This window comes from Chiloscyllium punctatum, chromosome 16 (genome assembly GCF_047496795.1).
Source record: "Chiloscyllium punctatum isolate Juve2018m chromosome 16, sChiPun1.3, whole genome shotgun sequence".
NCBI lineage: Eukaryota > Metazoa > Chordata > Chondrichthyes > Orectolobiformes > Hemiscylliidae > Chiloscyllium > Chiloscyllium punctatum.
The window spans coordinates 11,107,467-11,124,226 of NC_092754.1; the positions used below are offsets into that span (position 1 = coordinate 11,107,467).

The 16,760-nt window shown below is 41.3% G+C and overlaps 1 protein-coding gene across 1 annotated transcript in view; it reads left to right on the top strand.

Moving 5' to 3' along the window:
• The window catches only part of LOC140487247 (protein polyglycylase TTLL10-like), a 51,465-nt gene that overhangs the window by 19,599 nt on the left and 15,106 nt on the right, over window positions 1–16,760 (top strand). The window contains exons 4-7 of the mRNA XM_072586874.1: window positions 409–529; window positions 4,544–4,629; window positions 6,298–6,469; window positions 8,749–8,920. Coding sequence (XP_072442975.1) covers window positions 409–529; window positions 4,544–4,629; window positions 6,298–6,469; window positions 8,749–8,920 — 551 coding nt within the window. The remainder of the gene's footprint in view (window positions 1–408; window positions 530–4,543; window positions 4,630–6,297; window positions 6,470–8,748; window positions 8,921–16,760) is intronic.

Genomic DNA, 16,760 nt, shown 5'->3' on the forward strand with positions numbered 1-16,760 from the left:
ACTATTCAGGAACTCCGTCATAGCTTGAAAAAGCTACTGCTAGCCCAGACCATGTATGAAAGGACATAAATCATAGACAAAGTCACACTGAGATTGGATGTACATTTCAGAAAGTACAAAAGTGTACAGGTCGTCCTTTTCTGAGTACCCAAGAAAATTTAACTCCATATTTTTTATATCTCAGTCTCTGATGTATAAACATGACTGGAGCACGCAATGTAAAGAGGCTAATATTTAGTGCATACACAGAACAGTAAAAGAATTTGATACATTGGAGATGCCAATACATTGTATGTAACAGGGCATTCAGAAATCCTTAGAACTTTGAGGCTTTTAAGCATTTATCATTTCCCCAAGCTGTGTGATGTGTATTGTATATTATCTATTTTATTTCTGTCATTCCTACAGGTAAACAGCTATTAAACCAAATCCCGAATGATAAACTCCTGACCACAAAGGTTGGCCTTTGTTCTTCCCTGAAGACCTATGATCAATTAGCAACTAAACGTACAAAAATTATTTATCCCAGGTAAGGGAATTATATGCTTGGAGTTTTAGAGTCATAGAATCATTTTCATAGTTTTATAGCACAGAATGAGGCCCTTCAGCTCATTGTGAAGCCTGTCAAGTACTGATCTACTCTAATCCCATTTTCTGGTGCATAGCTAGTAGCTTTGAATGCTTTGGCTTTTCAAGTCTCCATTTAAATTGTTTTAAAATGTTATGTGGTTTCCTGTTTCTTCTGTTCTTTCAGGCAATGAGTTACAGATAACCCCCATCTTCTGGGTGAAAAAAAAATCCTTGAATTCCTTCTAAACCTCCTGCCCCCCCAGATTACATCTATGCCCCCTGCTTATTAACCTCTCTGCTAAAGGGAATGTTTCTTGCTCTCTGCCCTACCTATACATCTCATACTTTTGGTAGCATCAGTCACGCCTTCCCTCAGCCTTCTCTGCTCTAAGGGAAACAACCTCAGCCTATCTAGTCTTCCTTCACGCCTGAAATACTCCAACCCAGATAATTTCCTCTGCACCCTCTCTGGTGCAATCATATATTCCCCAGAGACAGAGAGAAAGTGAGGATTGCAGATCAGAGTCGAAAAGCGAAGCGCTGAAAAAGCACAACAGGTCAGGCAGCATCCGAGGAGCAGGAGAATTGACGTTTTGGGAATAAGCCCTTCATCCAGAATGTAGGGGGCAGTGGAAGAAGGGGTCTGAGAGATAAATAGGAAGGTTGGGCAGGTTGGAGGGGGGGGGGGGGGAGGGGGAAGGAGGGAGACGGAGTAGCTGGGAGTGTGATAGATAGATGCAGGTGGAGTGATGGTGATAGATCAGAGAGGAGGGTGGAGTGGATAGGTATGAAGGAAGATGGGCAGGTAGGACAGGTCAAGAGGGCGGTGCCAAGTTGGAGGGTTAGATCCTGGGATGAGGTGGGGGGGGGGGGGGGGGGGGCGGGGGGAGGGGAGATGAGGAAACTGGTAAAGTCGACTTTAATGCCGTGTGGTTGGAGGATCCCAAGGTGGAATGTGCAATATCTTTCCTCCGTGTGACAACAAGAATGGCACAGTTGCTCCAACTATGGCTTACTTAACGTTATATACAGCTCAATTATAACCTTTCATTCTTGTATTCATTGCCTCAATGAATAAAGAAAAGCATCTCATATGCCTTCTTCACCACCTTATCAATCTGTCCAGATGACTTCAAGAATCTATGGACATTTCAGCAGGGTCTCCCTAATTCTCTGTACTACATGGGCTCCTATCATTCATTGTGTTACTCCCTTGTTATTCCTCCTCATATTTCAGGATTAAATTCTGTTTTTCACTATTTACCCATCTGATCAGCCCATTTATATTGTTTAAGAGAAAGTGAGGACTGCAGATGCTGGAGATCAGAGAGTTCATAGATAACATGATGGGGAGAGCTTTAGACTAGAGGACAATATGAATGGAGTCGAGAGTGTGGTGCTGGAAAAAGCACGGTCAATCAGGCAGCATCTAAGGAGTAGGAGAATTGTTGTTTCAGGTAAAAGCCCTTCATCAGAAATGCTCCTCGGATGCTGCCTGATTGACCGTGCTTTTCCAGCACCACACTCTCGACTCCATTCATATTATCCTCTAGTCTAAAGCTCTCCCCATCATGTTATCTATGAACTCACTGTTCAAACCTCCTACATTCTTGTCTAGATTACTAATGTACACCACAGACAGAAATACACTGTGGATACAGGTGTCCAGTCCAAAACCAGCTTCTGCCTCAGGTAACAATGCCAGTCTTGGATACAATCGACCCAAATTGTCCTGAATTGCCATTAACTCTTATCTTCATGACCAATCTCCCACGTTTCTTCCAAAATAGCAACTACTTTCAATGTCAAAATTCAAGAGCCTTTGTAAAGATGTGAGGAAAAATGGACATTGTCCTTATAAAGTTCTTGACTAAGGATTATATTTCATTATCCTATGTTTAAAACCTAATTGTGGCTGGATTTCTTTTCCCTATTCATTCTGGCCCCTGGATGCAAACATACAGCATTATTGATATTTCCTTGCAAATTTTGTTACCTAAACAGCTACCCAACAAACCTCTTCCTCAAGTTCTACATTGCCTTCCAACACATTAAGGGTTTCACTATCCTCTGACACATTATGCTATGCCCATGTGAATCAGATTGTCTTTTCCATATGATATCATTAATTGCTCAGTTGTCTGAGATGAGATGACAAAAACCGATAACAATCATCTCTGACAATTTTGTCTGTAGGATCCAGGAGATAAAACATCTTGATGTAATACTTTTAAATAAGTTGGGAATAGTAAAACACCTTCAAACTGCTAAACCACCATGATATACTCCCTATTTTGTCAATGCCTGAAAACTGTGGATTTATTTTATTCTCTGAAAATTTACTTTGTCTCAGAAATGTTATGAAACTTAACTGAATCCCAAAACATAGTACATGAATAAATCATCGAATAGCCTGCAATATGGGAATGCAAATACTGAGTTTTTTCCATGCGTTGTCCTGATTGAGTACAATAACCCTTTGTCGAGCTGGGATTTCTCTTAAGACTCTATCCACATTAGTGTCAGGATGTAAAATAGTGAGTTGCTAAACAATTAATTGTTACGTGTTGGTCTTGCCATTAATGTATTGAAGTTAAAGTTTAAAACAGATTACAACAGACAAAATGTCACAGAAAATGTACTTTCTTTGGAAAGGCATTAGTAATATTTGATAATATTATGGAAGATGTTGCTTCAGTTGTTGCTGTGAGCACAATTTACACGAGAGAGCTGAAAGAAATGTATTGGCACTTTAATTTTAGCAAATACACCTGTTAACATATAAATGTTTAACAGATATTATTTAAATAGTTTAAACAGGTACTTTTTAAAACAATATGTACATCTCTAGGTTTGACAGGCTGGTCATGGAATAGACTGAGGCAATTCCTGGTGAAACACATCCTGGAGTCATTAAGCTGGAGTTCAGAGTTTCTGTCATTTATCCAACATGACCCAAATACTGACTGTTCAATGCAGAATGGTGAAGATTTTCTGCTGCTGAAATATGACATGAGCCAATCAACTCATAATTAAAATTTCACTGATATTTTAAATTAAAAAACATCTGTTCTTTGTCCATTTAAATGGAGTTTGCTTGTGAGAACAGGTGCTTCTGTGCAGTTGTATTAAACTATTTCACCAGGAGGTGTTTGAAGTAATTAATTTGAGGTGATTCTCTTACAGTCAATGAAATGCTAAAGCAGAACAGAACATGGTTTTCACTGGTCTGTGGTCCATTTAAATACGGGTTTAAGATAGGCACATGAACAATATTACTCACGTTGGATTATACATGACACAAAACTGGTTATTTCAGATTCAAGCATTGGACTCCTGATGTACCTAAACGTGACCCACCGGATTTGAGGATTGCTTCATTCTGCTGAGTTTTGAGGGTCACCCTTAATTCTTGCAACTTCCCTACCCTCAACCCTGATGCTTCAATTATCTCTCCCCTTTCTGACCCTACATTCCCTTCCAATTCCCAGCTTTCTTTCTATTGTTAACCCCTTTCCTCACTTTTACAGAAATGACATGTTTTTCCAAGAATTAAAGTTAGTGTGCACCAGCTATCTAAATTGACCTACCCAATTAGTTCCATTCATTCTTGCTCCTTCACAACTTTGCAATTGTTCCCTTTTCAACAATAACTGACTCTCTTCAGAAGTTACTAATGAATGTGGATATAACATATTTTCAGGTAATGCACTCCAGAACATAAGAATTCTTCAATAAATAAGTTTCTCCCCAATAATTTTTTTTTGTCAATTACCTTAAATCTGTTTCCTTTGATAACCAATCCTTCTGTCACTGGAAGCTGTTTCTCTGTGTCTATTCTATAATATGTAAAAATGCCTCATAAGTTTGAATATCTCCATCACATTCACCCCTCAATCATAGTAAAGAGCTCTGGGATATTTTGAGGATGTAAAAAATTATATGTAAACGCAAGTTCTTTATTCAACCCTAGAGTTTTGAAAATGGAAGAGTTTTATCCTGAAACATATCGCATGGATGTGAAAAGTGAACGTCTAGCATTCTTTCAAATTATGGAAGGTATTTTATCTTGCCAATAATTCAGAAAATCATTTTCCCTCCCCCATATCTACAATCCAGTAGGGTAAGCTTCAACTTTCATTTTTATTCTGTATTATTAGTTTGGGATCATTAAATGATTGGAGTTCTGATTTTCTGTTTTACTTCTTGCAAATGTTCCTCCCTGGAACAATCCAGTAGGGGACACAAACAGAAGTCAGCCATTCAACCACTTGAGCCTATTCAGCCATTCAATGTGATGGTGACTTTTCTCTTTATTTGCTCATGGAATGTAGGTATCGCTGGCTGGGCCGACATTTACTGCCCATCCCAAACTATCCTTGAGAAGGTGTTGGTGAGCTACCTTCCTGGAATAATGTGTCTCATGTAGTTATAGGTACAACCCATGAGTGATCTGGATCCAAACTTCAAACACCTGCCATAGTTCTGTATCATGTGATGTGCTTGGTCAGATTTCAGATATAAACTGTTAATTTAGTGAGCAGCTGCATTTTGTTGGCAAGTTGTGGAATCCTCCCATCTTTTGTGTGCAGAAATGTTTCAAAATTTTACTCCTGAATGGTCTGACTCTGAATTTAAGTTGGTTTCCCCTTGTAATAAACCCATCCACCAGAAGACATAGATCTCTGTGTCTCTTCTATCTAGCCAACCTATGTTATTTCTCAACAAAGCTTAAAACTTTGAGCCCTGTTAATGTTCTGATGAACATTAATATACAGTATATTCCACCTTTTTGAACATTTTCAACTTGAACTCTAGATCATTGCCTATGACTCTCCTCCCCTCCCTCAAACCACACATTGTTTTCTTGCATTTGTCCAAACATATTGTTCATGTGAGTTTTTACCATTTAGTAAACCCTGGAAGAGGTGGTGACACTACTACAATCTGAAACTAAACTTATGCAATGAGTTAAGACCTGCCCTGGTTTTTCTATTTCCTGTGAAGCTTCTCTTTTCCTGCATGATACTTTTCTCCCATGTTGCCACCAGCATGTCCTGTATTATACTATACCAGCAGACTATTTTATGGAGATTTTTGATCCATGTTTCATCACTTTTCTTTATCTGCCTCGGTTATGACCACATATCACATGGGTATTCTCTGTACCTCAAATGCTGTCTCGCATTCCAATATGTTGCACCCCAACTTGCTGTATTGTGACAAGCTGCATTCGGACCCACCCCATTCCAAGTCACTCCATTCTAACCCAACCCATTCTGACCCACCCCATCCCAACTCATTTCATTCTGACCCACTCCATTCCAACTCACCCCATTCCAACTCCTGAATTCCAATCCACTGTTTTACAACTCACAGTACTATAAACTCTTGAAATATAATCTGCACCTTCTCCTGCATTGGGATTTGCTGTGGAACTGCCTTACAATTGCTGTTAATCCTCATAGCATTGGAACAACACAGAAGAATCTGTCTATTCAGCTTCTAGTCAGATTATATAGAAAGAGGAGACAAAATAGAGACTGATGTATCCAGCTTTTGCCAATTGTTGGGAATAATTTATCAGCTAATAACTATATTGCTAGAGCTAATCATCATGTTCATTGATTTGCATTATTTTGGTTTTCAGTCCTCATTTGTCAAAAATATTCATAATCCAGTCATGATATTTAAGTGTTTTCCTTTCCTGTGTTTCTTTCTGCACAGATGTACCAATTTGGATTTCAAAACCTGCTGGATCAAACTTAGGTAAAGGAATATTTCTCCTGAAATGCCAGGAAGACTTCTTGGACTTCCGTGCAAAACTGGAAAGCATAGAGAAGAATACTTCGAGTAAAATGTATTGTTATGGTTTACCCAGCAACAGAATAGTACAACGGTAATTAAGAGCTTTCTCAAAGTAAAGTGGATTGTAATATATGCATCCAGATTGAATGGAAAAGGAATCATAAAAAGCAGTAATTACAGCAGCTGTTGGAATAGTGTCATTCTTCTGTTTCTGTGGATGTGCACTTTCAGATTTGCGCTGTAGGAATATAGATATCAGCCCCAGCTTAGTGGGCAATGCTCTTGCCTTTGAGATCGGTAGATGTAGACAAGTTCAATTCCATAAATTTGAGCACAAAAATAGATGCTGACTCTATAGTGTAACACTGAAGAAATGCTGCACTGTCAGAAATGCCATCTGTTGCATGAAATGTTGAATCAAGGTCCCATCTGCCCTCTCAGCTCTACATAAAACATCAGTTGAAGAAGAGCAGGGGAGTTTGGCCCAGTATACTTTGGCCAATATTTATCCCTGCACCAACATCACAAATGACAGCTGTCTTTCCTGTATTATCACATTGATTGCAAACTGAAAGTAAAACACTTTGGAACATCTTAAGATATACTATATAAAGTACTGCATAAATTATAGAATCCCTACAGTGTGGAAGTAGGCCATTCAGCCCATTGGATCCACACTGACCCTCTGAACAGCATTCCTCCCAGACCCAGCCCCCTGCCCCAGTAACCTTACATTTCTCATAGCTAACCCACCTAGCCTGCACATCTCTGGAAACTATAGCATGGCCAATCCGTCTAACCTGCACATCTTTGGATGATAAGAGGAAACTGGAGCACCTGAAGGAAACCCATACAGACACAGGGAGAATGTGTAACCACCACATAGACAGTCACCCGAGGTTGGAATTGAACCTGGGTCCCTGGTGCTGTGAGTCAGCAGTGCTAACCACTGAGCCACACTTATAAGTCTTCCTTTTTTTTATTTTACTGGACCAGACCTGGAATACTGATGAGGATACTAGATCTGAAAAGGTAGCTATTTGTTCTAATTTTTGTCACTAACTTGAAACCATAGAATCATATAATGTTGTAGTGAAGTAGATCAGCCCATCCTGCCGATTTAAGCTGTTTGACCAAGTTATCCAAGTAACCTCTGCTCTTTACCCATTGCCCTATAACTGTTCCCTTCAAGTAATTGTTTTGAAAATTGTTTCCACCAATTCTTTAGGCAGGACATTCCAAATCACGGCAACTTGTTACATTAAAAGAGTGGTTTTCTTATGTTGCGAGTGGTTCTTGCTATCACCTTAAATGCGTGTTCTCTGTTGACTCAACCCCATTCCACTGTAAACAGTTTCTCCAAATTTACCTTACCAAAGCCATCCAATAATTTTGAAGACCTCTATCAAATCTCCTCTTAATCTTTTCTGCTCAAAGGAACACAACTCAAGTATTTTCCCCAGTAAACTGAATGCTATATCTCTTCTTTGGAACACACCTTGTCTTTTGCTGTGGGCATTCACATCATCTACTCCTCTTCCCCTTCTGTTAACAACATAAATATCAGGATTTTCCAGCATCCTACCACCTCCCCTCGCACCCCACTCCAAAAAAGAATGATTGGATTCAAAATGTTTGTCTCTCCACAGATGCTGCCACACCAGCACCTTTTGTATGTATTTCATATTTCCTGTATCCTCAGTATTCCACCTATATTTGAGATCCAAGCCATGTTTGTCATGGCGAGTTCAATAAAAATTCATCATATACATTGGTCTGCCTGATGAAGGATTTATGCTCAGAACGTCAACTCTCCTGCTCCTCGGATGTTGCCTGACCTGCTGTGCTTTTCCAGCACCACGCATTTTGACTCTGAGCTCCAGCATCTGCAGTCCTCACTTTCTCCTGTATATGTTGGTATCCCAAGTATAAATGTAAAGAGGACATTTAAAATGCCACTGTTCAGCAAATAGTAGATACACTTCCCGTGAAGAATCAAAAGTAAATGGATTTCATTGTACTGTATTTTGTGTTGAATCTGGAGACACATTTGTGGGTGTAAAGAGAACAGGAGAAAAGAAGCGATAAGAAAATCTTTGAAGCTGCATTCCCATAAGGAATTGCACACTGAGTTATTGTGGGCTCTCTCAGGAGTATTTTTGCATCTAAAGTCATGGGAAATTGTACCTGTGATTTCCAATGGTTTGCTTCTAGTGTGAGATTCCAGTGTGAAACACGCAGAAAATTAGCCTATGTATGGAGAGATGAGAAGACCAACATTGGACCAGCAGTGGAAGTGATATAACAAACTGAAGCTCCCAAAACTTTCTTCAAAGACATGCTAAAATGCCTGTGCTTTTACCTATACAGGTACCTACACAAACCTCTGCTTCTGGAAGGTCGAAAGTTTGATGTCCGCTCCTACTTCTTGATTGCCAGCACCTCACCTCATATGATCTTCTTTCGCCATGGTTACGTCAAATTGGCATGCAACCAATATGATCCATATTCGGATGACCTGACAAGTCATCTGACAAATCAGGTAAGTTGTGCATAGGGAAAATAACCATCTTACTTAACCATCCTACTTCCCTAATAATTGTCCAAAATTACGAATCAAATATATTAGAGGCTCATGAAAAAAATGATGACGATAAGTTGTTTTATGTTTTTAGTTATTTCTAAAGTCTCCTTATCCTACATTACTAGTTGAGTACTCAGATCACTCATGGATGACTCTCAAGTTCCTAAACCTCCAACTTACTGTTCCCTGAAATTTATGGAAGTTATCAAGTTTTGGACTGTTTTACTGTTCTACATTGTTTTCTACTGTTCTACATTGTTTTACTGTTCTACATTGTTTTATCACTTTAAACAAAGGTATAAGTTGTAACGACTGCAGAATCAAGACCCCGTCTTTAATAAGCTTATGCTTTATAGAACATAGAACAGTACAGGCCCTTCAGCCCTCGATGTTATGCCGACCTTTTATCCTAGTCTAAGATCAGACTAACCTACATACCCTTCATTGTATTAACTTCCATTTGCCTATCCATGAATCGCTTAAATGTCTCGAATATAACTGACTCTACTACTACTGCTGGCAGTGCATTCCATGCACCCACCATTATCTGAGTGAAGAACCTATCTCTGACATCTCCCCTAAACCTTCCTCAACCCACCTTAAAATTACGACCCCTTGTGATAGCCATTTCTACCCTGGGAAAAAGTCTCTGAGATATTCACTCTATCTAAGCCTCTCATCATTTTGTACACTTATATTAAGTCAGGTCTCAACCTTCTTTGCTTCAATGAGAAAAGCTCTAGCTCCCTCAACCTTTCTCTATAAGACATGCCCTCCAGTCCAGGCAGCATCCTGGTAAATCTCCTCTGCACCTCTCTAAAGCTTCCACGTCCATCTTATAATGAGGCAACCAGAACTGAACCCAATATTCCAAGTGTGGTCTAACCAGGTCTCTAGTGAGCTACAGCATAACCTCACAGCTCTTAAATTCAATACCCCGGCTAATGAAAGCCAACACACCATATACCTTCTTGACAAGCCTATCAACTTGGGTGACAACTTTGGGGGATCTATGGATATGGACCCCAAGATCCTTCTGGTCCTCCACACTGCCAAGAATCCTGCCTTTAACCCTGTATTCTGCATTCAAATTCAACATTCCAAATGAATCACTTCACACTTTTCCAGGTTGAACTCTGTCGACCATTTATCAGTCCAGTTCTGCATCCTGTCAATGCCCCGTTGCAACCTACAACAGCCCTCCACACTATTCACCACTCTATCAAACTCCGTGCCATTGGCAAAGTTACTAACCCACACTTCCACTTCCTCATCCAAGTCATTTATAAAAAACACAAAGAGCAGAGGTCCCAGAACAGATCCCTGTGGAACACCACTGGTCACTGAGCTCCAGGCTGAATAATTTCCATCTACTACCACTTTCTTACTTCTATGGGCCAGCCAATTCTGTATCCAGACAGCCAAATTTCCCTGTATGTCATCCCTCCTTACTTTCTGAATGAGCCTACGCTGGGGAACCTTGTCAAACGCCATGCTAAAATCCGTGTTCACCTCATCCATTGCTCTACCTTCATCAATGTGTTTTGTCACATCCTCAAAGAATTCAATAAGGCTTGTGAGGCATGATCTATCACTCACAAAGTCATGCTGACTATCTCTAATCAAACTATAGTTTTCCAAGTAATCATAAATCCTGTCTTTCAGAATCCTCTGCACTAATTTGCCTACCACAGACGTTAGACTGACTGGTCTCTAATTCCCAGTATTATCCCTATTCCCTTTCTTGAACAAGGGAATAACATTTGCCACCCTCCAATGGATCATTGTCAAAGGCATAGCAATCTCTTCTCTTGCTTCCTGTACCAACCTAGGGTATATCCTGTCTGACCCATGGGGACTTATCTATCCTTATGTTTTTCAAAAGTTTCAGCACATCCTCCTTCCTAACAGCATATTCGCCTGTTTCATACTGTCCTCACAAACATCAAGGTCCCTCTCAGTAGTGAATACTGAAGCAAAGTATTCATTAAGGACTTCCCCCACTTCCTCTGACTCCAGGCACAAGGTCCCTCCACTGTCCCTGATTGGGCCTACCCTTACTCTGGCCATCCTCTCGTTCCTCACATGTGTAGAATGCTTTGGGGTTTTTCTTAATCCTACCCACTAAAGCTTTTTCATGCATCCTTCTAGCTCTCCTAAGTCCATTCTTCAGTTCCTTCCTGGCTGCCTTGTAACCCTCCAAAGCTCTGTCTGATCCTTGCCTACTCAACCTTAAGTAAGCTTCCTTCTTCCTCTTGACTAGATGTTCCACATTCTGGAGTAGAGTGGTGCTGGAAAAGCACAGCAGTTCAGGCAGCATCCGAGGAGCAGGAAAATCGATGTTTCAGGCAAAAGCCCTTCATCAGGAATACAAGCGGAGTGCCTGAAGGGTGGAGAGATAAATGAGAGGAGGGTGGGGGTGAGGAGAAAGTAGCATAGAGTACAATAGGTGGATGGGGGTGGGATGAAGGTGATAGGCCAGAGAGGAGGGTGGAGTGGATAGGCGGAAAAGAAGATAGGCCGGTAGGACAGGTCATGGGGACAGTGCTGAGCTGGAAGTTTGGAACTGGGGTGAGGTGGGAAGGGGAAATAAGGAAACTGGTGAAGTCCACATTAATGCCCTGGGGTTGAAGTGTTCTGAGGTGGAAGATGAGGTGTTCTTTCTCCAGGCGTCGAGTGATGAGCAAGCAGCGGTGAAGGAGGCCCAGGACCTCCATGTCCTCGGCTGAGTGGGAGGGGGAGTTGAAATGTTGGGCCACAGGGTGATGTGGTTGATTGGTGCGGGTGTCCCAGAGATGTTCCCTAAAGCACTCTGCTAGGAGGCGTCCAGTCTCCCCAATGTAGAGGAGACCGCATCGAGATCAACGGATACAATAAATGATATTGGTGGATGTGCAGGTAAAACTTTGATGGATGTGAAAGGCTCCTTTAGGGCCTTGGATGGAGGTGAGGGAGGAGGCGTGGGCACGGATTTTGCAATTCCTGCAGTGGCAGGGAGGATAGGTTGTTGGGAGGCATGGACCTGACCAGGTAGTCACGGAGGGAATAGTCTTTGCAGAAGGCGGAAAGGGGTGGGGAGGTAAATATATCCCTCGTGGTGGGGTCTGTTTGTAGATGGCGGAAATGTCAGCGGATGATTTGGTTTATGTGAAGGTTGGTAGGGTGGAAGGTGAGCACCAGGGGGGTTTTGTCCTTGTTACAGTTGGAGTGGTGGGGTCTGAGGGCAGAGGTAAGGGATGTGGACGAGATGCGTTGGAGGGCATCTTTAACCACGTGGGAAGGGAAATTGCGGTCTCTAAAGAAGGAGGCCATCTAATGTGTTCTGTGATGGAACTGGTCCTCCTGGGAGCAGATACGGTGGAGGTGGAGGAATTGGGAATACGGGATGGCATTTTTGCATGCGGTAGGGTGGGAAGAGGTGTAATCCAGATAGTTGTGGGAGTCGGTGGGTTTGTAAAAAATGTCAGTGTCAAGTCGGTTGTCATTATTAGAGATGGAGGGGTCCAGGAAGGGGAGGGAGGTGTCAGAGATGGTCCAGGTAAATTTAAGGTCAGAGTGGAATGTGTTGGTGAAGTTGCTGAATTGCTCAACCTCCTTGCGGGATTACGAGGTAGCACCAATGCAGTCATCAATGTAGCAGAGGAAGAGGTGGGGAGTGGTGCCGGTGTAATTACAGAAGATGGACTGTTCTACATAGCCAACAAAGAGACAGGCATAGCTGGGGCCCATACGTGTGCCCATGGCTACCCCTTTGGTCTGGAGGAAGTGGGAGAATTTGAAGGAGAGATTGTTAAGGATGAGGACCAGTTCAGCCAAACGAATGAGAGTGTCGGTGGAAGGGTACTGTTGGGGACGTCGGGCGAGGAAGAAACGGAGGGCTTGGAGGCCCTGGTCATGACGGATGGAGATGTAGAGGGATTGGATATCCATGGTGAAGATGAGGCGTTGGAGGCCGGGGAAATGGAAGTCTTGAAGGAGGTGAGGGGCGTGGGTGGTTTGTCGAACGTATGTGCGGAGTTCCTGGAGATAGGACAGTGTCGAGGTAGGTAGATGTTCCACATCCCTTGTCACTGAAGGTTCTTTCACTCTGCCATCCCGTCCTTGCCTCAGTGGGACAAACCTATCCAGCACTATTAGTAATTGCTTCTCAAACAATCACCACATTTCTGTTGTGCATTTCCCTGAGAACATCTGTTTCCAATTTAGGCACCTCAGTTCCTGCCTAATAGCATTGTAATAGCTCCTCCTCCAATTAAATACTTTCCCATATTTTCCTTTCCCTCTCCATGACTATAGTAAAGGTAAGGGAGATGTGATCACGATCACTGAAATTCTCCCATTGAGAGATCTGACACCTGGCCTGGTTTGTTGACAAGCACCAAATCCAATATGACCTCCCCTTCAGTTGGCCTTCCTACATACTGAGTTAGGAATCCTTCCTGGACACACCTGACAAAAAATGTTCCATCCAAACTATTTGAACTAAGGAGGTTCTAATCAATATTAGGGAAATTAAAGTCACCCATGACAACAACCCTGTTACGTCTGCACCTTTCCAAAATCTGCCTCCTAATCTGCTCCTCCTGTCTCTGTTGCTAGTTGAGGTGGGGGGGAAGCTCTGCAGAAAGCTCCCAATAAAGTGACTGCTCCTTTCCTGACTTCCACCCATACTGATTCTGTAGACAAACCCTCCTGGATGACCTCCTTTTCTGTAGCTGTGATATTTTCCCTGATTAGCAATACTACTCCCCCACCTCTTTTAACTCCCTCCCCATTCCTTTTGAAACATCTAAACCCTGGAGCATCCAACAACCATTCCTGCCCCTGTGATATCCAAGTATCTGCAATGGCCACAACAGCATAGCTCCAAGTACTGATCCATGCTCGGAATTCATCATCCTTATTCCTGATAATTCTTGCATTAAAATGGACACACTTCATCATACCGACTACAACTTTGCCATCTGTCCCTCCTCACTGATTCTCTGCACACTGTATCTGATTGTTCACTATCTACTCCATCCTCAGATCTGTAGCTCCAGTTCCCATCCCCCAACAAACTAGGTTAAACCCTACTGAATGCAATATGAATATTCAGACCAAATTACAAAGCATCTTTCCTGTATGACTATATCATTTCTTACCATTAAGTTCACAAATCATGATAAGAATTCAGCTACTGTAATTCACAATTCCAGTATGTAATTATAATAAAGTGGTCTACCTAAAACTCATATATCAATTCCAACTTTTGATCTCTATGTTCAATACTAACATGAAATGATAACATATCAAAAGATACATAATGCGGACTACATTATATACGACAGCGAGCCAAGATAATCTACTGGAGTTTTCAATCTCTCCCAGTGATTCCATTATCATGGTCACATGGTTTACTTAAGCTTTTCAATCACTTTATTACAATAGTCGTGGTATTATTGTTAAACTACTAATTCAGAAACCCAGATAATGGAAATACCATGATGGAATTTGAATTCGCTAAAACTCTGGAAGTAAGTCTACGACCATGAAACCGCTGTTGATTGTCAGAAAAATCGAAGTAGTTTATTAAAGTCCTTTAGGGAAGTTAATTGCCTTCTTTGCCTAGTTTTGCCTACATGTGATTCCAGACACTCAACAATATGGTTGACCTTTCTTTGCCCTCTGGGAAATTAGGGATGGCAATAAATGCTGGCCTAGCTAATGATGCCCACATCTGTGAATGAACAAGAAACAACATGAGTAACTTTCCATTCCTTCAGCCCTTCAATTTAGCTGTCATACTGTTTCAGAAAGCTCCCTGCTCAATAGAACTGAAAGCTGGTTTCACTCATCATGTGCTGATGCCACAAACAAGATGGGTAATGTGAACTCACGCTGCCACATCAGGGAGAATGAATACCATTCCTTATTCCATTATTGCTTTCAGGGACTGACTTACTTTATTTTCAGACAAATTATTACCTTTGGCTTTTGAAAGTAATTTAACATCAGACCTCATGTGAACTGAAAAACATCAAAATGTCTGTTTTCAACCAGCCATGAAATAATCTAATAGTCCAGCACTGAAATACTACACTTGTACATTTATAGTCAAATCCCATAATGGCTGCAACTATCCCTGTTTATGAATTCCTACAGCCTCTTTACATCTTTTGAAGTATCTGCATTCCTCCAATTCCAGCTGGGCATGCTTTAACCTAAGCCCTAAACTCTAAAATTCCCTTCAAAAATGTCTATTTCTCTTGATCTTCTTAAAATCACTAGGCATTCCTTAAAATTGACTTGCTTAATGATCCGACCTTCCTTATGTGCAATGCTTGCCTGGTCTCTTTTAAAAAAACAGCCTCTTTCCTCTTTTAAGATTTAAGAAATGCCCATATTTTTAATCTTCCACACCTCATGAGATCTTCCAAGGGAACCCTATTTATCTTAATTTGAACTGAAGAGTTGCCCTTATGTTCTGTAAACAGGAGTTGATAACAATAACTGGATCTTTGAGGTTGCCACTAAAAATGGACTATTTTTCAAAATGCTACTCATACAAAGAGTTGCAAAAAACAGATGTTTGAAACTTAGTTAGACTACCTTCAACCTATTTCCAAAGAGATTATGATTGCAGATTTTAAGACGACATATGGTTATAGATTTTGTGTGAGATATTAACTTTTACACTCCCCGTTTCCAATGACTGTCCTAGATTGGAGGACACTAAATAAAAATATATGAAAAGAAAAATTCAGATTATCACATGGATTTTGTTGTCAATGAAAATAGAATTTGTGATTTTTGACTGCTTGTTATTCATACATTGAGTGCTGAACCTCAGCTATCAGGGTTATGCAGAAATGTTGCATGATAACTTAATTTGTAGATGCCTAGAAAACCATCTCTGATTCTTTCAGCTGAAGGTAGAAACCTGTAGCAGTGAAGATGATATTTGACCCTTTGATTTCTCGTTTAAAGTTCTGTCCAATTGTCCCCACTCACTTGCACTTTATCCCACAGTCCTGCAAATGTTTCATTCAGGTGTGTTTGGGCAGAGTTGAGGAAATATTACTTTGAACCTTGCTTCAGGCATACATCATCCTTGTAGTCATAGAGTCATAGAGCTGTAGAGCATGGAAACAGACCCTTCAATCCAACTCATCCATGCTGACCAGACATCCAAATCTGACCTAATCCCATTTGCTAGCATTTGGCCTGTATCCCTTTACCCCTTTCTATTCATGTACCCATTCAGATACCTTTTAAATGTTATAATTGTACCAGCCTCCACCACTTTCTCTGGCAGCTCATTCCACACACACTCCACTGTCTGAGTGAAAGTTGCCCCTTAGGTCCCTTTTAAATCTTTCTCCTCTCACCTTAAACCTATGCCCTCTAGTTCTGGACTCTCCCAGCCCAGGGTAAAGATCTGGGCTATTCACCCTCTCCACGCCTCTCATCATTTTATAAACCTTCATAAAGTCACTCCTCAGCCCCTGATGCTCCAGGGAAAATAACCCCAGCCTATTCAGTTCAGTCTCTTCCTATTGGTCAAACTCACCAACCCTGGCAACATTCTTGTAAATCTTTCCTGAACCCTTTCAAGTTTCACAACATCCTTCCGCCAGCAGGGAGACCAGAATTGCACACAGTATTCCAAAAGTGTCTAAACCAGCTGTAGAATATCCTCCCAACTCCTACACTCAACGCACTGACCAACAAGGGCAAGCATACCAAACACTTCCTTCACTATCCTGTCTACCTGTGACTCCACCTTCAAGGAACTATGAACCTGCACTCCAAGGTC